The sequence below is a fragment of the Carassius auratus genome, chromosome 15 (genome assembly GCF_003368295.1).
Source record: "Carassius auratus strain Wakin chromosome 15, ASM336829v1, whole genome shotgun sequence".
In the NCBI taxonomy this organism is placed as follows: domain Eukaryota; kingdom Metazoa; phylum Chordata; class Actinopteri; order Cypriniformes; family Cyprinidae; genus Carassius; species Carassius auratus.
Window position 1 is genome coordinate 1,078,993 of NC_039257.1, and position 19,007 is coordinate 1,097,999.

A 19,007-nucleotide genomic window follows, 5' to 3' on the forward strand; every position below is an offset into this window, starting at 1 on the left:
AGAGGAGAGCACACAGAACAGGTGAACACACACACTCCTGCAGAGAGGAGAGCACACAGAACAGGTGAACTCACACACACACACACACACACACACTCCTGCAGAGAGGAGAGCACACAGAACAGGTGAACACACACACACACACACACACACACACACACACTCCTGCAGAGAGGAGAGCACGCAGAACAGGTGAACACACACACACACACACACACACACTCCTGCAGAGAGGAGAGCACACAGAACAGGTGAACACACACACTCCTGCAGAGAGGAGAGCACACAGAACAGGTGAACTCACACACACACACACACACACACACTCCTGCAGAGAGGAGAGCACACAGAACAGGTGAACACACACACACACACTCCTGCAGAGAGGAGAGCACACAGAACAGGTGAACTCACACACACACACACACACACACACACACACACTCCTGCAGAGAGGAGAGCACACAGAACAGGTGAACACACACACACACACACACACTCCTGCAGAGAGGAGAGCACACAGAACAGGTGAACACACACACACACACACACACTCCTGCAGAGAGGAGAGCACACAGAACAGGTGAACACACACACACACACACACACACACACACACTCCTGCAGAGAGGAGAGCACTTTTTTGCAAAGTATATGTACAGTTTTTTTTTATAGATGTAGTTATTTTAGTACTTTAGACGTTACACATGTTCTCTTGGTGATGAGTAAAGAGTGTGTTTGTGGTGGTTTAGGCTTAGCTTTAGTTAACAATAATAGCACGGTGAGTTCTTGTGAAATCCCGTCTGTTGTTCGTTCTGACAGAGGTAAACAGGATCCGTTCGAGGGCGACGCCACGACGTGCAAAAACAGCTTCAATAACCCCGCCTACTACATTCTAGAAGGTGTTCCCAACCAATCGGCTGCTCTGGTTTCTGACATGCTCCCAAGCTCCGCCCTCCCTCCGCTAGCCAATAAAACAGCTCCTCCTGCAGGTGGTGTGGGGAAAAACAAGCCGCCCAGTGGAAGTTGTGCACCGGGTCCGAGACAGACGTCTGGACGCCCGGTTCGGCTCATCAGCGAGGAAGGGTCTTCGGAGGATGATGGGAACATCACGTCTCTAAATCGTCCCCCGCCTGATTTCCCTCCTCCTCCGCTGCCCAAAGGAGCTCTGGAGACAGCAGAGAACTTGTTCGGAAAACCACAAAAACTCACTGACGTCAAGATCACGGTTCCGTCTAATCCACTGTCGTCGCCTGGCTTTGTATCGCCCTCTGGGGCAGGGGGCGTGACCTTCAGTCTGGATACCCCGCCCATGCTAACCCCAAGCTCCGCCCCTTTCCGTCGAGGAGGCGGGGCCTCGGGACTGGACGACCAGTCGTGTTCGGTGCTGCAGATGGCCAGGACGCTGAGTGAAGTGGAGTATCCGTCGGGAAGAGGCGTCTTGAAGACGAGCGCTCCTCACATCAGAGGCCTGACCTTCCCTCCGCGCTCCATACAGGAGGAGAGCATCGCAGAAGACCTGCCCGAGGAGGTGACACACACACACACACACACACACACACACACGCACACACACACACACACACACACACACACACACACACGCACACACACACACACACACACACACACACACACACACACTGTGTTCATTTACACATGAGCAGCTCTGGATCCAGTGTTTCAGTGTCTCGAAGCAGCCTATGTCTTGGAATATTTGATTACATTTTTATCATTCTTAAGTTTAATAAATTAATATAAATATTCCAACTTAAATTTATACATTTTATAATGTTGAAATATTGAATGAAGAAGGAAAAAATAAGACTTATTTTTTATTTTGTCAATAATATTATTATTAAGTATATTTAATAAGTATTATTCATAATGGAAATTAAAAAAATATTATTAATAATATTTATTAATATAAAATAATATTTATTAAATTATTTATTACAATAATTAATAATAATAATATTTTATTATTTACTATTATTTTTCTAATATTTTTAAATATCAATTTAATTACAAATATTAAAATGTTTCTAATATTTGTTAAGTGTTATTAATAATAACAATTTGTAATATTATTCCTTTATAATTTCATATAAATTATGAGGATAATTATTAATTTTATTGTTAATAATACTGATCATTATGTTGTTAATAATGATGACAATAAATCATAATTAAATTATTTTTATTATCATTATACATTTGTAATTATTACAAATTATTAATGGATATTACTTTAGATTAAATCAATTTAAAAATAATTATTATTAAGTAATTATTAGAAATGTCTCGAGTCAGAAAGAGCTTTATTACCAAGTATGTTTACACGCACAAGGAATGACTTGACGACAGGATCTTCATACATGAAGACATACATGATACATAGGAAATACATGGCAGAGATGGAATGTAACACTAATAAAAGAAAAACAGAACATCAAATAATGCACGATTATTATGCATGATTGTAAATGATCAAATATAACAATAATTGATTTGTGTGGTTATTCATGATGCTATTAATAAAGAATAATCAGTATTGTTGTTGTGTTAGGGTCTGTGGCATGACGAGAGCAGCAGCAGCAGTCTGTCGGTGGAGTGCAGCGTCGGCGAGTGGCTCCAGAAGCTCGGTCTGCAGCATTACGAGGCCGGGCTCCTGCACAACGGATGGGACGACCTGGAGTTCCTCAGGTGCAAACACACACCTGTCTGCATGCGTCACAGCCACGCATGGGTTAAAGACCAAAGCTCTCACACATGTGATCCTGGAGCACTAAACCAGTCACAAGTTCTTCCTCTAGCCATTTAGTCTTGTCCAAATCTTACAAGTTGAATAGAATAGATGGTAAGATGCAGCCCTGTCGTACTCCTTCGCCAATTTTGACTGTCAATGACTTTCTGAAGTGCACGAAAACCAGCTGTGTATTGGACCCGGAAATAACATAACATAAATACATTTAAATAAATGTATGCATTTAGCAGACGCTTTTATCCAAAGCGACTTACAGTGCATTCAGGCTAAAGTGTTAAAATAAAGTTTTATGGTTTAACATTTAACCAACCAAATAAAAAAAAATTATAATAATTTTATAATTTATTAAATATTTTTTTAACCATACAGTAGGGTTAGCATTATTACTGTAGTAATTAATATGATATGATTTAGTTTTTATAATCAAACAAATAAAAGGTGTAATTTGCAAAAAGTATGACAAAAAATGTATATAAGGTATTTATATTATTATTTAGCAGGTAACTTTTTACTGCCTTTTTTATCCTTCAGCACTGAAGATTCGGTCACACTTGATTTAGTTAGATTTCAGAGTACAAGCTTCTCATCCAATCACGTGTCTCTCCTGCAGTGACATCACAGAGGAGGATCTGGAGGAGGCGGGCATTCATGACCCCGCCCACAAGAACATACTGCTGGCCAGCTTAAAGCAACAGCAGCAGCAGAAATGAGATCCAGACCGGACTGAACCGAGAGCAGCTTTGCACTGGTAGAGAAAGGGGTTGTCATTTAATCCGATGTAATAAACCTGGTCAGTTTAGTTCATAATATTATTTAAACATGTCAGAAAGGATGTGTCACTACAGCCCCACCCTCAACTTCCTGTCGTCTGCGTCGGGAGGAAGTGACATCATTGGAACATTCCTCATCTTTGGTGACTGAAGTGTTAATTCTGAACAGTTTGGGGCATGTTTTATGACTTTAAAAGAAAGGGAAAAGCCGAAATCAGCAGCTCACTGTCTATTTCTGTTTGTAGGAAATCAATCAGAAGAGGTTTATAACAGGTTTATAACACGATCTCATCAGCAGGTGTCTCTGGATGACCAGCGCTTCATTTGAGATGTGAATCTTTGTCTGTTCGTTCGTTCAATAAGATTCCGATTCAGATGCAGTATGATTCGTTGGTCTATAAAATCGCGTCTTGCTGTCGGATTCAGTCTCGAGCTTCCAGACGTCATTCTGGATTCAGACGAGCTTCAGTTTGGAAATCTTCCAGAGTTTGACCTCGTCCTGTAATGAATCTCTCCGCTGTGGTCTTTCTGTTTAGATCCTAACAGCGGGAAAACTCTTTGTTTTATTTAACAGTGTCTTTAATATTATTATCATTGGGGCGTTTCTACTAAATTGCATGTATAAGTTCTTGTATAATTGTTTTGTGTATTAAGTTTTAACATTTTATATGTTTCTCACCCGTCATAATTACAATCCTTTGAATATTGTTAACTGTTTAACCCTTTGTTGTTGTAAGTTAATATTGTGTTTGAGTTAATGCCTTTTAATGTGTTTTTGTCTTTCTTTTTTCAATTTAATAAAAATTAAAATCTAATGTGCCTTCATGTTCAGTAAAAGAAAGTTTCTGAAAATACTGCAGAATATTTTCTCTTCATCAATGTCACATTCTATGTTCTGTCTAAATGTTCTCGAGATAATTTTGTACGCTACTATGAACTATTCTTAATAGTGTCTCAGGTATTTTCCTAATTTCCTCTTACTATATTTGTCCATCTATTGACTTTTTTTTAAATCTGAAGCACCTTACGGTTGTTGTTTGAATGTAAAGTGTGAAATTAAGACGTTTGCGAGGTGTTGTTCGGATCAGAAACCGTATCCAGATCGAGAAGGAACTGCTGAATGATGAGAGGTGATGGGACTGGAGAAGCTCTTTATTTGCTCATCTTTAGGATTATATACAGCAGATCATTCATGAAGTACAGGGCGTGCACTGGAGCCAAAAACATTAAAAAAAAGAAACTACATCGTATTTATATTAATATTTACAAAATCTTTTTCAATAAAAGCCTAGCTTAAAAAAATCATCCCAACGTTTTTTTTGTTTTGTTTTTTGTTTTTCATTTTTTCTTCAATAAATTAACTACAAGTGGCTTAACTATGCTTGTTTCTGGGGTCACACACACACACACACACACACTCAGACATGTACACAAACACACACACTAAAATACATACAAACTTACACACAGACACACACATTCACACACACAAACCTACACTCATACACATATACAAACACACACATACATGGACACACACACATACACATTGACAAACACACATACACACACACGGACACACATACACAGTCACACACATACACAGACATACACAAACACACAGACACACACACACATGGACACACACACAAACACTCACACACACACAGACACACACATACACACGGACACACACACACATACACAGACATACACAAACACACAGACACACACACATACATACACACAATCACACACATACACAAACACACACACATGGACACACACACAAACACTCAGACACACACACACATACATGGACACACACACGGACACACACATACACAGTCACACACATACACAGACATACACAAACACACACACACACATACATACAAACAGTCATACACATACACAAACACACACACAGACACACACACGGACACATACATACACAGTCACACACATACACAGACATACACACACACACACACATGGACACACACACACGTCAAATCCATCTTCAAAGAGCTTCAGTGAAGAGCCGCATGAGAGATTCATCAGTAAATGCAGGTTTGTCATCATTCTGATCCAGAAACAAGCTGGAACATTAATACTTCAGATCAGACTGCTAATTTAGGAACAGATCATTATTACGCCCATCATCTGCGGTGAATATTTGGTTACCGCTCCTCTAATCTCATTTAGTTCCTCCTCACACAGCGTCTCTTCCTGAAGACCGGAACTGATTCCTCATCCTGAAGGACAAGCGTTTCTGGAGGAAACCAGCAACTCATTTACTGACACAAGGGATCTACAGCGTTAAGAGGAAACGGACCTGATGAACACAAATAATGGACACATCAGAAGCACCAACATGACATTAAATTAACCTTCAGAGCCCGTATTCACAAAACATCGCTTGATCTCACCACTAACAGTTCTCTACATAGCAGTAAAAAAAGAGTTTCAGCTCTGAAACCTTCTTCAGATGTTATAGACACATTTAGAGAAAAGAGGCATCGCAAAGCACCTTTAGTTTTAAGATTTTCTCTTTAATCTGCACTTTGTGAGCTGCTTTTAGATGCCTGAAGATGTTTAGTGAATACGAGCCCAGCTCAATCTCCAGAACAGAACTCTCAGCGGACGCACGGTCCGGAGTCTCTAGAACAGGTTGGTCTTGATTGTGTTGGGTTTCCGGTGGAACGAGGACAGAACGCCGGCGAACGGCCCAGACGCCATACTGTCCGCCGGCTGCCAGGCCTTCAGCAGCTCCTGGGTCTGGACGGTGCTGGGCCAGGGCGAGCTCTTCAGGCCCTGGTGGATGGAGGGTGAGATGGAGGCGGTGGAGAAGCCGGCCGAGGAGCCGGAGACAGGGCTGGGGCTGAGGCTGCTGGCCCCGGGGCTGCCCATGTTCCCGGAGCCGGGCAGAGACGCTGTGCTGTCGGGCGTCGGGCTGCAGGTCGACTCTTTAGACTCCTCGTCTTCAGAGGAAGAGCGGTTCTCGCCCGACTTCTTGCCGCCGGAGCCGTTGGCGCCTGTATTCGCTCCTTTGGAGTTGGCAGCACGTTCTTGTTTACGAAACTTGGCACGTCGGTTCTGGAACCAAACCTGAGGAAACAAATACACAAAAGTTTCAAGAGACAGTTTTCTGTAACTAGATTTAACGACTGCCCCGCCCCCTTTTTCCAAAACTTTAGGGACAATTGTAGCTTCTACATTCATCTCGTTATGGATCAGTCAGTTTGCCATCAGTGACATTCAGCTACTAGCTTTAGCTGCTTTCAGATGAACACTGACAAATAACCTTTCAATTAAAAGTTCTTTAAAGAACCATTTTTTTCTTAGTGTGAAGAACATTTAAGAAAATTGTTTACACAAAAAAAAAAAAAAAAAAAACACTTGTGCAATAGATTGATTTCATGGATGTTAAAGGTTCTTCATGGAACCATCAATGCCAAAATATAACTTTTATATTCCACATAGTTCTTTATAGTGGATTAAAAAATATTTACATTAAGAATAAAGGAACCTTTTCCTGGAATACTTTAAAGGGGACAAATGTTCTTCACACTATGAAAATAGTCTTCTAAAATTGCTGCCAAAACAATTTGTAAGTGTTTTCCCGTCATAAACTCTTTAAGATAAAGCTTTAGAAAGTTTTAACATTGATGCCTTTTAACATTGATGGTTCTCCAAAGAAAAATGGTTCTGTAAAGTACAACTTTTTCTTAGTGTGAATAACATTAAAAAATAAAAATAAAAAACATTTCACAATAAAGAAACTTCTGTGGAATGGAAAGATTACATAGATGTTAAAGGTCCTTAAGGAACAGCTGATGTCAGTCAAGAACCTTTATTATTAAGAGTGTGGAACCTTTATATTCAACATATGTCGTTTTTTTAATCATCTTAACACCAAGAAAAAGAAAAATCGCTGTCGGTTCTGCAACCAAACCTGAAGATGTATATCTACATCTAAATAAAGTATTTTTTATTTTTATTTTCTTTCTTTCTTTTTTTTTTTTTTTGGTAAATATGTCAGATAAAACATTTTTGGTTCCTTAAAAAAACCCTTTCAGTGATCAGTTCTCAAAAGAATAATTTTTTAATTAGTGTCTAAAGAACCTTTTTATTTCAACCTTATTTTTGCCTTTTCACCAAGAATCTATTTTAAGAGAAAAATGAAAAAATGTGCCTGTCTGAATTTATATCTCTAGTGAGATCTGGAAGACAAAATACATAAAGAATATACATTTTTAAGATTAAATTGTTAATTTAACCCAATCAGCTCTTCTAATCGCATTACATTTTTTTCAGTCTGAAATGTTTCTCCATAAATCTCTTCTCTTAAAGAGCAAAGATTAGTTGTTTCTCCTGCTGGACTCCACACTTCTGCAGCTTCATTCAAGAGGAAATGAAGAACTCATTTACTGATAACAGCATCATTCTGGATATTGATGCAGTGCATGGATGATGATGGTTCTTTATGAAACCATCGAAGCCAATAAAGAGCTCTGAAATATTTTTAAGATTGCAAGACCTTTCCATTCCACACACAAACTTTTTTTTTTTAATGTTCCTCACACTATGAAAAAAAACTCTTATTTTAAGACCTGATCACTGAAAGCTTCTCAGAAATGGTTCTTCAGTGGCATCGCCCCGAAAACCCTCTTTATTTTTTAAGAGCGCAGACGGATAATAGCTGCTATAAATCAACCTAATAAAATCAACTGAATTAATTACATTTGGAAGCGTCTACAAACAGCGCTGCAGGCAAGAAAAAAGACACCCAGATATTCAAATAAGCCAAAAATTCAATTTGTTTTGTTAGATTTGCGTATGCGTATCAATAGGTTTATTTTATTTATGTATTTTTTTTTTATTATTTTTTTTTTGCATATAAAACGCATTTTACATGTGATATAAAACAAATTTTGCGTGCATATAAAACGCATTTTTGTGTGCATATAAAACAAATTTTTCGTGCATATAAAACGCATTTTTTTGTGCATATAAAACACATTTTGTGTGCATTTAATACGCACCTACCCCACACCACTAAACCTAACTATTGCGTATGCACGCCGACGTCAATTTCTGCGTGTAAATAGTACGCCGACCAGAAACAGAAAAGCGTGCCACTGAAACGCATTTCTGAAGATCAGTCGTGGAGATCTGGAGACTCACCTGCACGCGCGCCTCGGTCAGGTCGATCTTCAGCGCGAGCTCCTCACGCGTGTAGATATCCGGGTAATGCGTCTCCGCGAACACGCGCTCCAGCTCCTTCAGCTGAGAACTCGTGAAGGTCGTGCGGATCCGCCGCTGCTTGCGCTTCTCGTTCAGACCGGAGGGGTCCGAGAAGAACTTGTACGGAACTGAAAGAGGAACGAAGACCAGAGTCACGGATGTGTGAGGAGAGATTGGTTTAAGAGGACACACGTGAGGAATGGGTTGATCAGGAAAGAAAGAAAGAAAGAAAGAAAGATTCCATTGATAAAGTATAAAAATTATATTTTGTGTCTTCAGTTTAGTCCAGTTTAGTTTCCTAGGTCTATAATTAAACTACATAATTTTTTAATTTTAAATTATAGACTTCCTAATTCTGTGAACATTTCGTTAATATAATAATTGGTCGTAATTGGAATATAATAATAATGAATAAATATTTGGTCTGTAATTTAGCGCACAAGAAATATCAGTCGAGACGCGATGAATTCGTTTCTCGTTTTCATATCCAATAAACGCTCTGTAAAATTATAGATCTGTAGGATATAATTCGATTAATTGCTTTAAATGAATTTGCGCGTCAAATTAAATAACATAAGTTAATTAAATCCAGTCCCATTTAACTCTTGAAACTCGGATTCTAGTTTGTCTTTATTAATGGGCGTCGGCTATCCACATTTTAAAGACAGTTTATTAACTTACTTCGAAATTAGCTTTATATTTTAAAATAGAATAGTTTCACCTATTCACCAATTTCTGGAAAAAATCAAGGGATGCATGGATTTCTACGCGTCTCATTTAACAAAAACCATTAGGATATTAAGATCATGTTCCTTGAAAATATTTAGTACATTTCCTACATCAAAGCTTCATTTCCTGATTAGTAATATGCATTGCTAAGAAATTAATCTGAACAACTTTAAAGATGATTTTCTCAATATCTAGATGTTTTTGCTCCCTCAGATTCCAGATTTATAATAGTTGCATCTCAGACAAATATTGTCCTCCGAACAAACCACACATGACTGGAGAGATCATTTATTCAGCTTCAGAAGATGCATACATCTCAATTTTAAAAGCTGACTCTTGGCTGGTTCTGTGCTCCAGGGTCCAGGGTGTGCGGGTCACCTGTGTGTGTGTGGAGCGGTGTGTGGGTCACCTGTGTGTGTGTGGAGCGGTGTGTGGGTCACCTGTGCTGTAGGGCGCGGGCTGGTGCTCTCTCAGCGCGCCCAGGGTGCAGCTGGCGGATCCGAGCGGAGCGCATCCCGGGCTGGAGCTGAAGCCGGTTCGGATCGGGTTGTACTGGAACGTGTTGGCCTGACTGCACGAGTTAAAGTCCGCGTACGCCGACGCCTCCATCGCCGCCATGCACGAGTCATACGTGTTCAGATACGAATAATCCATTTTGTACATGTGGAGCGCGGACGGAGACGCGAAAGCTCCGGTTGCGGCGTCAAACTCCAGCGGAACGCGTGGTTTTCTCGCGGTATCCAGCGCGTGTCTCTCGGTGCCGGTGCTCCGGTGCTCTGCTGCGGCGGGCGGCTCGCGGTGTGTTTATAATAAAGTTGGAGTCCGGGAGACAATGGCGAGGCGGTGGTCTCTGTTTGCATGACAATGTCTCAGCGCTGAACGCCTCCTCCCCTCTGCTCCTCCATGCATCTCTAATGCACCTCCGCGTTAACCCTTTCCATCACCCTCCTCCTCATCCTCATGGTCAGTTCCCTTCTTCACATTTACTCCTTTGAAATATCCTCTATCTGGGAAAATAAAGGTTCTTCACAGCGATGCCACACGATAACTAGCTATATTTGTGTTCCACAAAGAAGCATTCAGTCAAAGGTTCGGTTACACTTTATTTTAAAGAGTCGTCATTATAAGTGCTGAATGATATTAATTAACTACATTAAGGGTTAGTAATAATTTATTGTTAAGTGCATGTAGGACACCTTTAAATAGAACATCTCTTTCCTACCTTTTTATAATCTAAAGAATCTGCTTTCGCCACAAGCTTTTGTGTCACAGAAAGGTTCTTCAGATGTTCTTTATGGACACATTATAAAAAATAAAACATCGTGAAGCACCCTTATTGTTAAGAGTGTATTGTGTTCACTGTGCGCAGATATAATTTTAAATAAATGACTATTAATGGATATTTAGACTAATGTCATTAGGGCGAGAATGGGCGAGTTTTCAGGAGCGGACGCAGTGTAGCTCGCGCTAAATGAATTGTGGGATTGTTTAAGCTTTAATGTGCTTCTGGTTGGTAGTGTGAGATGAAGTTTAATTTGATTGCAGGAATAATGGCCTTTATTTAAGACCGCACGAGAAACCCCTTCGAGTTGCCATGTGTAGACTTAAGACGATGAATAAAATCACATAAAGTGAGTTCAGATGAAATTTTAATTAATGTCGCATTGATTTTGTTCGTTTATTCTCCGTGTTTTCATCAGAAATGACGCGCGCGCGTCTGATGGAAACCTGCTGCTCGTGATCATCTGTTCGCTGTCAGACACTGTTATTACACACCAGAAATCTCCAGAAAGTATTTGATCTGAGAGCTAAATGTGATGCACCCACGAAAAAAAAAAAAAAAATGAAATAAAAGAATTATCCATCTACATTATCTTTGTTTACTTCATAAGTTGGATTCGTTATGAAATGCTAATATTTAATCAAACAATAATGAACATTTAACATAACCCATCAAAATAAAGTGTAAGAAGATGTTAAGCAGACAGTCTAACACTCTAATGAATGCTGGTTGATTACTGTTAGCAGAATGTCTAAAACAGACTATTAAAATAAAAAAGTGTAATCTAAACAATCACATTCAAAACAATGCAATAATAATCACATTTAAATGGAAACCTGTTATCAAATTAGGGACAAAATGTGTTTGTATGTAAATGCGCCGATTTTAGCCATCAGTCATCAGTAGCACAGATATATTTGTAGAAATAACTAACAATACATTGGTGTGGGGTAAAATTATGCATTTTTTTATGCCAAAAATCATTAGAATATTAAGTAAAGATCATGTTCCAAGAAGATATTTTGTTAATTTCCTACTGTAAATATATCAAACGTAATGTTTGATTAGTAATATGCATTGCTAAGAACTTCATCTGAACAACTTTAAAGATGATTTTCTCAATATTTAGATTTTTTTGCTCCCTCAGATTCCAGATTTTCAAATAGTTGTGTCTCAGACAAATATTGTCCTCCGAACAAACCACACACCAATGGAGAGATGATTTATTCAGATATCAGATGGTGCATAAATCTCAATTTCAGAAAAAAAACTGGTTTTGTGCTCGTTTGATCTCGGACCCTGTAAACGGGGTGATGTTCGCGGTAATCCCGGAGCGGCGCGTCACGACGCATTTGGATGATTTCTGGAGCGGAGCTGATGCGCTCTTCAGACTCCATCCATCCGCGGGGATTAACGTCTGCACCGGGACGCGACGATAAACGCACGCCTGCAACAAGTCACCACGGATCCCGAGTGAAGCCTTTCAGCACGCGCTCACCGGAGAGCAGCTCAGCCTCTTAAAGACCACCGGAGCACTCGCGCGCTGAGGCCTGCACGGACTCCTCAAAGCAAACCTGAAATATGGCGTGCAATTAAACAGATATCAAAATAAAAATGGATATTAAACAAATAACAATAAAATAAGGCAAAGAAAAAAAAACGAATAAGCAAAAGCAGAAACGAATGAATTAAACAGACTACAAATCAAGTCACCGTTCATTTAGCAGTTTAAATTGTGTAATGAAATATAAAAGACATAATAAAAATTGACAATTTAGCTATATTTAACCTTATTTGATTAATGAAAATGTACATGCATAATAATTATATGTTTATTATAATGTATTAATTTTATAATATGCTTTACAATAAAGTTCATTAGTTAACATGAATTAAGTGAACAATATTCAGCATGTATTATCATCTAACTTTAAACTATTTTTTACATTTACTAATGCTTTATTAAAATCAAAAGTTGTTTGTAAATATTAGTTAAGGCACTGTGTATTAATATGAACTCACAATGAAAGTCTGTATTTCCATCAGCTAACAACAAAGATGAATAAAAACTGTAATAAGTGTATTGTTCGTTGTTGGCTCATGTTAGTTAATACATTAACCTTATTGTAAAGTGTTACCAAAAAAGTAAGTGGTTACACTTTATTTGAAGATGTCCTTGTTACAGTGTAATTATACAATTATTAATTAACCCGGTACACCAAATACAAACAGAAAACCGTGCTATTGATACGCAGAAATGTACCCAGGCGTGTGTATGACACGCATCAATCTTTATTCGACCTAAATCGAAACAAACTCGTGCCATGACACGCACCTTCGTGAGATCGGGTGTTTGTGCGGAATAGCATATGTTTGGTGACGTTTAGACCCGTGATTCGCATGGAAACCGTAAAGACGTGTGGTTTCTCTGGTGCCACCCGCTTTCAGACGGGTCACCGGAGCCATGCGTCACGCAGACGAGTCGCGTCTCATCCGTTCCCGATCCTTCATCCTCTCTCTCTCTCTCTCTCTCATCAATCTCTCTCTCTCATTAGCTCAATCTGCATTCAGCAGTGATCGGTCACCGGGAGACGCGCGCCTCGCTTTAATGGCCCGACCATCGGATGCGATTACTGTCAGCCAAACCAAACCAACCCAAGCACAATTCAATTAGTCCCCCCCGCTTTTCATTTCTTTATTTATTTCGTGCTCGGAAAATGCCTTTTTTTTGTGATGGCAAAGCAAAATATGAGTGTTTTAAAACTCTGGATAAATGAATGGAGCCTCTCTCGGACAGTAAGTGCACTGGTTAGTGTAACTATCGATCACCAGCGCGCGAGCCAGAATCCATGCGCGCTTTACAAAATGAAAAGCACTGAGCTGTCAATCACAGCTCTCAGCTGTCAATCACAGCGTCCCTCTCAGACCCCCGCCTGTTATTTACACAAGCGCCATGAATGAGAAAGAGCCTCGTTACTGTTTCCGTTAATCGCCAATGAATTTAAAGGTGCTGGTCCGGTCGGGTCGGGATTAGAGCCCATTTTCAAGACAAACACTCGGATTTGAAAGTCAGATGCGAGCGCGAGGCTTTGAAGAGATTAGCGGGTGTGTGTGCGCTGCTCATCACGGGTGAAGCAGGTTCAGTTCTCCACAAACTCCCCCTGACACCGAGCAGATGACTCCTGATCCAGAACACATTCCCCTCTGCACACACACACACACACACACACACACACACACACACACACACAGCTCCAGATCCACACCCGGATCCCGCGCTTCTGTTGCGTTGAGTTGTTGCGCATTTATTATTAATGTTCCCTCTACGTTATAACATAAAAGAGACAATAAATAATTAGCAGTTTGTTCTTTCCAGACAAATGATGACTAAAGTAAAGGTTCTTTCCTGGCTTCGATGGTTCCACTGAGAACTTTATGCAGTGCACACAAGGGTCCTTTTTTATTTTATTTTTTACAATTATTTAACAATAATTACATTAGTATCATCGAAAACAAATCACACGCCCCAAAAACCACGGAGAGTGACTGAGTTTTATTATTTTATGGTTCATTATTAAGTAACCTAAATTATTGTGTGCGCCAGTTTGTTGAGTGTGTGTTTCTGCTGGAGTGTGTGTGTGTTTCTGCTGGAGTGTGTGTTGTGTGTGTGTGTTTCTACTGGAGTGTGTGTGTATGTTTCTGCTGGAGTGTGTGTTGTGTGTGTGTGTTTGTGTCTTGAGTGTGTGTTTCTGTTGGTGTGTGTGTTTCTACTGGAGTGTGTGTGTATGTTTCTGCTGGAGTGTGTGTGTGTGTGTGTTTCTGCTGGAGTGTCTGTGTGTGGGTTTTGTGTTTCTGCTGGAGTGTGTGAGTGTTTCTGCTGGAGTGTGTGTGTGTGTGTGTTTCTGCTGGAGTGTGTGTGTGTGTGTGTGTTTCTGCTGGAGTGTGTGTGTGTTTCTGCTGGAGTGTGTGTGTGTGTGTGTTTCTGCTGGAGTGTGTGTGTGTGTTTCTGCTGGAGTGTGTGTGTGTGTTTCTGCTGGAGTGTCTGTGTGTGGGTTTTGTGTTTCTGCTGGAGTGTGTGAGTGTTTCTGCTGGAGTGTGTGTGTGTGTGTGTTTCTGCTGGAGTGTGTGTGTGTGTGTGTGTGTGTGTTTCTGCTGGAGTGTGTGTGTGTTTCTGCTGGAGTGTGTGTGTGTGTGTGTGTGTTGTGTTTCTGCTGGAGTGTATGTAGTCTGTGTGTTTCTGCTGGAGTGTGTGTGTGTGTGTGTGATTCTGCTGGAGTGTGTGTGTGTTTCTGCTGGAGTGTCTGTGTGTGTGTGTGTGTGTTGTGTTTCTGCTGGAGTGTGTGTAGTGTGTGTGTTTCTGCTGGAGTGTGTGTGTGTGTTGTGTGTGCGTTTCTGCTGGACTGTGTGTGTGTTGTGTATCTGCTGGAGTGTGTGTGTGTTTCTGCTGGGGTGTGTTTAGTGTGTGTGTTTCTACTGGAGTGTGTGTGTGTGTTTCTGCTGGAGTGTGTGTGTGTGTGTGTGTTTCTGCTGGACTGTGTGTGTGTGTGTTGTGTTGTGTTTCTGCTGGGGTGTGTTTAGTGTGTGTGTTTCTGCTGGACTGTGTGTGTGTGTGTTGTGTTTCTGCTGGGGTGTGTTTAGTGTGTGTGTATCTGCTGGAGTGTGTGTGTGTTTCTGCTGGGGTGTGTTTCTACTGGAGTGTGTGTGTGTGTGTGTGTGTGTGTGTGTTTCTGCTGGACTGTGTGTGTGTGTTTCTGCTGGGGTGTGTTTAGTGTGTGTGTTTCTGCTGTAGTGTGTGTGTGTGTGTGTGGCAGCAGCTGGAGAGGCTGTAATGGACAGAAGCGTTAATCAGATCAGGGCTCCGGGGCCCCGCGCGCTCAGAGCTCGACACAACCGGCGCTGCGCGGGACCTGTGCAAACTTAATCAAATTACACTCTCCTCTAAACTAATTAGCCTGCAATCTGCCACGCGAGCTGTCCCAGAGCAAGCTTTGAATTAGGCAGAATGGATTTTTCCCCTAGTCTTTCAGAAAGAGACAGAAGACATACGAGAAGCTGCTTGCTCTTTTAGGCTCTTTTATTCCCTCTTTCACGATCATCCGAGAGAACGACTGCAGCGCGTCACGGAGAGCGTCTCTGTTTCCAGTGCTGTCTCTGGACATGTGTGAGGCACAGATGTTCTTGTTGAAATATCACGGGGAATGATGGGAACAGTAGCGTTCTGTTACAGCAGCAGGTAACACACACCTGATATTATATCCGCCCTCAAACACTGATGCACTCCTCTGCGCATATGTGCTCAGACATTACGCAACAACTGTCCTAATATTGCTTTCAGAAAACAGAGTTTGCATGATACAAATATCATGGGGCGATGCAATCAGATCGAATAAAAGCCGTAGACAATGCATGAACGCATCCGCGCGCGCGCTAGAACATCGCAACACAGCGGTGCAATAAACAAGACAACATCCCGCGAACCAGAACGAATCGGTAAAGATGTGTTCAATCCGAGGTTTTGAACAGTCAGTGAAACAGCCTGGAACTAGCAAAAAATAAAATAAAATAAAAATTTGGTTCATAATATTAACAGCTCCCTGTCTCTATATACGCCTATATTATCTAACAAAAATGTTGCTGATGTTTCCATTAAGTTATGAAAACATTATTTCTGATTGTTCAAAACATCCTGTTTAAAAAACAACAACAAAAAACGTTTAAATAACCAAGAAAAAAATGTAACGTTCCCATGATGTTTGCTAAATGATACAATGTTACATTTGAATGTTCTCTGAACGTTCTGAAACGAGTAGCAACATTTAAAAAACATTCAACTGAAATCTTTCAGAAATAGAACATTCTGTGAACGATGCATTAATGATGTTTTTGTGCTAACGTTTAGAGAATGTTATTAAAGAGCGGATAACTCTGAGAGAATGTTGTGTTAATGTTACAGGAAGAACGTTTGTTCTCTGTTCCCTGATAGAGACAGAAGTGTGCTCTCTCTCTCTCTCTCTCTCTCTCTCTCTCTCTCTCTCTCGGTCTGTCTCTCAGGGTAATTTCTCATCTCTCAGATGCAGAGCTACAGGACTGTAAATGGTAAATCAATAATTCTCTATGTTCCTGCAGGTTTGTCCGCTGGGACTCGAGGAGAAGAGAGAGACGAGAGAGAAGAGAGAGCAGCAGCCGTTAAAAGACATGGACACACACGTTAATGGACGAGAGACGTTCACGGCTGTGTGTGTGTGTGTGTGTGTGCCAGATCAGTGCAGACTCTGATAGAGGATCATCGTTACACACACACACACACACACACAGGCATTACCATGAGTGTGTGTGAGACAGAGTAATGAAAGCTGTCTCTCTCTCTCTCTCGGTTTCTAATTGAATTGGACTCTTTTAGAGGCTGGAGGAGGTTTTCTTCAGTAACATGAGATCTGCTGCAGCAGCATCTTCTCAAACACACTCATTATTATTCTCAAATAGACTTCACAAACACCAGACTTCCACAAAATCGTTCAACATAGTTTTTCCTCTTCTTAATAAATGCTTTGTTTCTCTTCAGTGCATCTCAAGCATTGATCAAATGCACACTTTATTTAGCGGTGTCTGTTACAGTGTGAGCATATGTTTAATTACTGTGTAATATTAATAAACTGCATGTGTTTACTGTATGGTTATGGTTAGGATGAGTGTTTGGTTTAGAGTTAGTGTTAGTTGCATGTAATTGTGCATTATTCATTGTTATTTCTATAGTGTGTATAAAGCTTACATGTATTTTTGGTCTTGAGTCAGTTCACCTTTACTTCTACAGAGCAGTTCAAACAGTTTAAACGCTGCTTTGTAAATTGTAAAGCAGCTTTCAAAGACAACAGCATTATTACTCAGATCAAATCAGTGCATGTTTTATTTTCAGATCATATTAAATCAAACTTAACAAACCCTGAACAACCTGCAGTTCCTCAAGAGACTCCAGTGACCGACTCTGATTTGAGCCGCATTTGCTTTCAGATTACAGAGAATGAGAGTTTGTAATCACTGAAAGGTCTGACCCAAATTGTGCCAACTTTAAATTGTGTGTGTGTGTGTGTGTGTGTGTTGTGGGAGGTCCGGCGGGCAGCAGGGCTCTGTTTTACGATGCTAATTTCATCCCCACAGGAAGTGAGAGAATCCCTACATGTGTAAAGAAGGATGCAGAGAAAAGAAGGAATGTGTGTGATGCATTCCTCCCCCTGCATCACTCTCTCTCTCTCTCACACACACACACACACACATTCCCGAACACACGTTTCTTGGTGTTCGACTACAACCCACAGAGAACACAACATTCCTCAACTAAACCTGTTACACAGCGCACGGTCAAAGAACAGCCATTTGACTTTCTCAACTTTATTTAGCTTTGAGTACAAATAAAAAAAGTTTCACACTGAAGCACCCGAGGATCCTCACGGTTCAGGACAAACGGTAGTGTTTCATAGCATATAGCAAATACAGGTGGTTTATTAATATTCAATGCATAATTACACCCAATAAAGTGTAATCAAGTATATTTCTATAATGTTTAGAATAGTTTTTCATTGTGAGTTCTTGTTACCCATATAGTGAAGCAATGTTAACAACTCAAATCTAATTGTAAAGTGTTATTGTTTTTCTTGGGAATAAAGCTGATGAATCACTTACAATAAGCACAGAAACAGAAATCATCTCCATATTAACAATTGAATCTAAAACTCAGAAATATGTGTGTTTTAAAGTCCTATAATAGACTGATGAAGGCGTCCTGCTGGAGGAAACCAAGCACATTAGTGATCACATGACTTTCTCTCATACACTATAACGTACACATCTATATGTCTGTAGATGTGACAAACGCTCTGGAAGTGGGACGGAGATCTGCATTATTACAAACATCATAAAGCCGCTGTGATTTATGTGTGTTATTAATGTTAGGAGTATGTCTGCATACCTCATTTTTATGTTTCTGTCAATAATCTGCTGTGTGTGTGTGAGCGACGCATTACTGCACTGAAGCTCCTGACTGTGTGTCTCAGTGATGTCGGTGGGTGTGTGTCACGTCCTCGGGGGGCAGCGGCGGGCGGATGTCCAGTTTTTGGGCCGTGCTGTCTTCACCCACCACCTCCAGACGCAGAGCTGGAGCTCCATCCTTCTCTTGTCCTCCGTCGACGGTCAGACGCAGAGTACAGCCCTTCGG

General features: G+C 40.5%; 3 protein-coding genes across 5 annotated transcripts in view; 1 reads left to right on the forward strand and 2 right to left on the reverse strand.

Moving 5' to 3' along the window:
• The window catches only part of inppl1a (inositol polyphosphate phosphatase-like 1a), a 24,632-nt gene extending 20,532 nt beyond the window's left edge, over nucleotides 1–4,100 (forward strand). Inside the window, exons 25-28 of one of the 2 annotated variants that reach the window (XM_026281546.1) lie at nucleotides 388–404; nucleotides 823–1,531; nucleotides 2,570–2,706; nucleotides 3,378–4,100. In XM_026281546.1, coding sequence (XP_026137331.1) covers nucleotides 388–404; nucleotides 823–1,531; nucleotides 2,570–2,706; nucleotides 3,378–3,477 — 963 coding nt within the window. In that variant the 3' untranslated portion in view covers nucleotides 3,478–4,100. The remainder of the gene's footprint in view (nucleotides 1–387; nucleotides 405–822; nucleotides 1,532–2,569; nucleotides 2,707–3,377) is intronic. The other variant, XM_026281545.1, reaches the window with a different exon arrangement.
• Nucleotides 1–19,007, reverse strand: part of LOC113114651 (leucine-rich repeat and fibronectin type III domain-containing protein 1-like) — a 680,315-nt gene that overhangs the window by 284,771 nt on the left and 376,537 nt on the right. The gene's annotated exons all lie outside the window — the stretch shown is intronic.
• Nucleotides 5,443–10,503, reverse strand: phox2a (paired like homeobox 2A). The gene is made up of 3 exons (XM_026281576.1): nucleotides 9,957–10,503; nucleotides 8,728–8,915; nucleotides 5,443–6,648 (listed from the first exon to the last, which is right to left on the reverse strand). The coding sequence occupies exons 1-3, from the start codon at nucleotides 10,177–10,179 to the stop codon at nucleotides 6,202–6,204; spliced, it is 858 nt and encodes a 285-aa protein (XP_026137361.1). The 5' UTR covers nucleotides 10,180–10,503; the 3' UTR covers nucleotides 5,443–6,201.

Bases quoted from the DNA above. Each gene is read 5' to 3' on its own strand.
- phox2a (XM_026281576.1), bottom strand. From the start codon at position 10,179: ATGTACAAAATGGATTATTCGTATCTGAACACGTATGACTCGTGCATG. The intron at 8,916-9,956 runs GTGACCCACACA...TTCCTCTTTCAG, and splicing joins GCCCGCGCCCTACAGCACAG to TTCCGTACAAGTTCTTCTCG. The intron at 6,649-8,727 runs GTGAGTCTCCAG...TTGTTTCCTCAG, and splicing joins TGACCGAGGCGCGCGTGCAG to GTTTGGTTCCAGAACCGACG.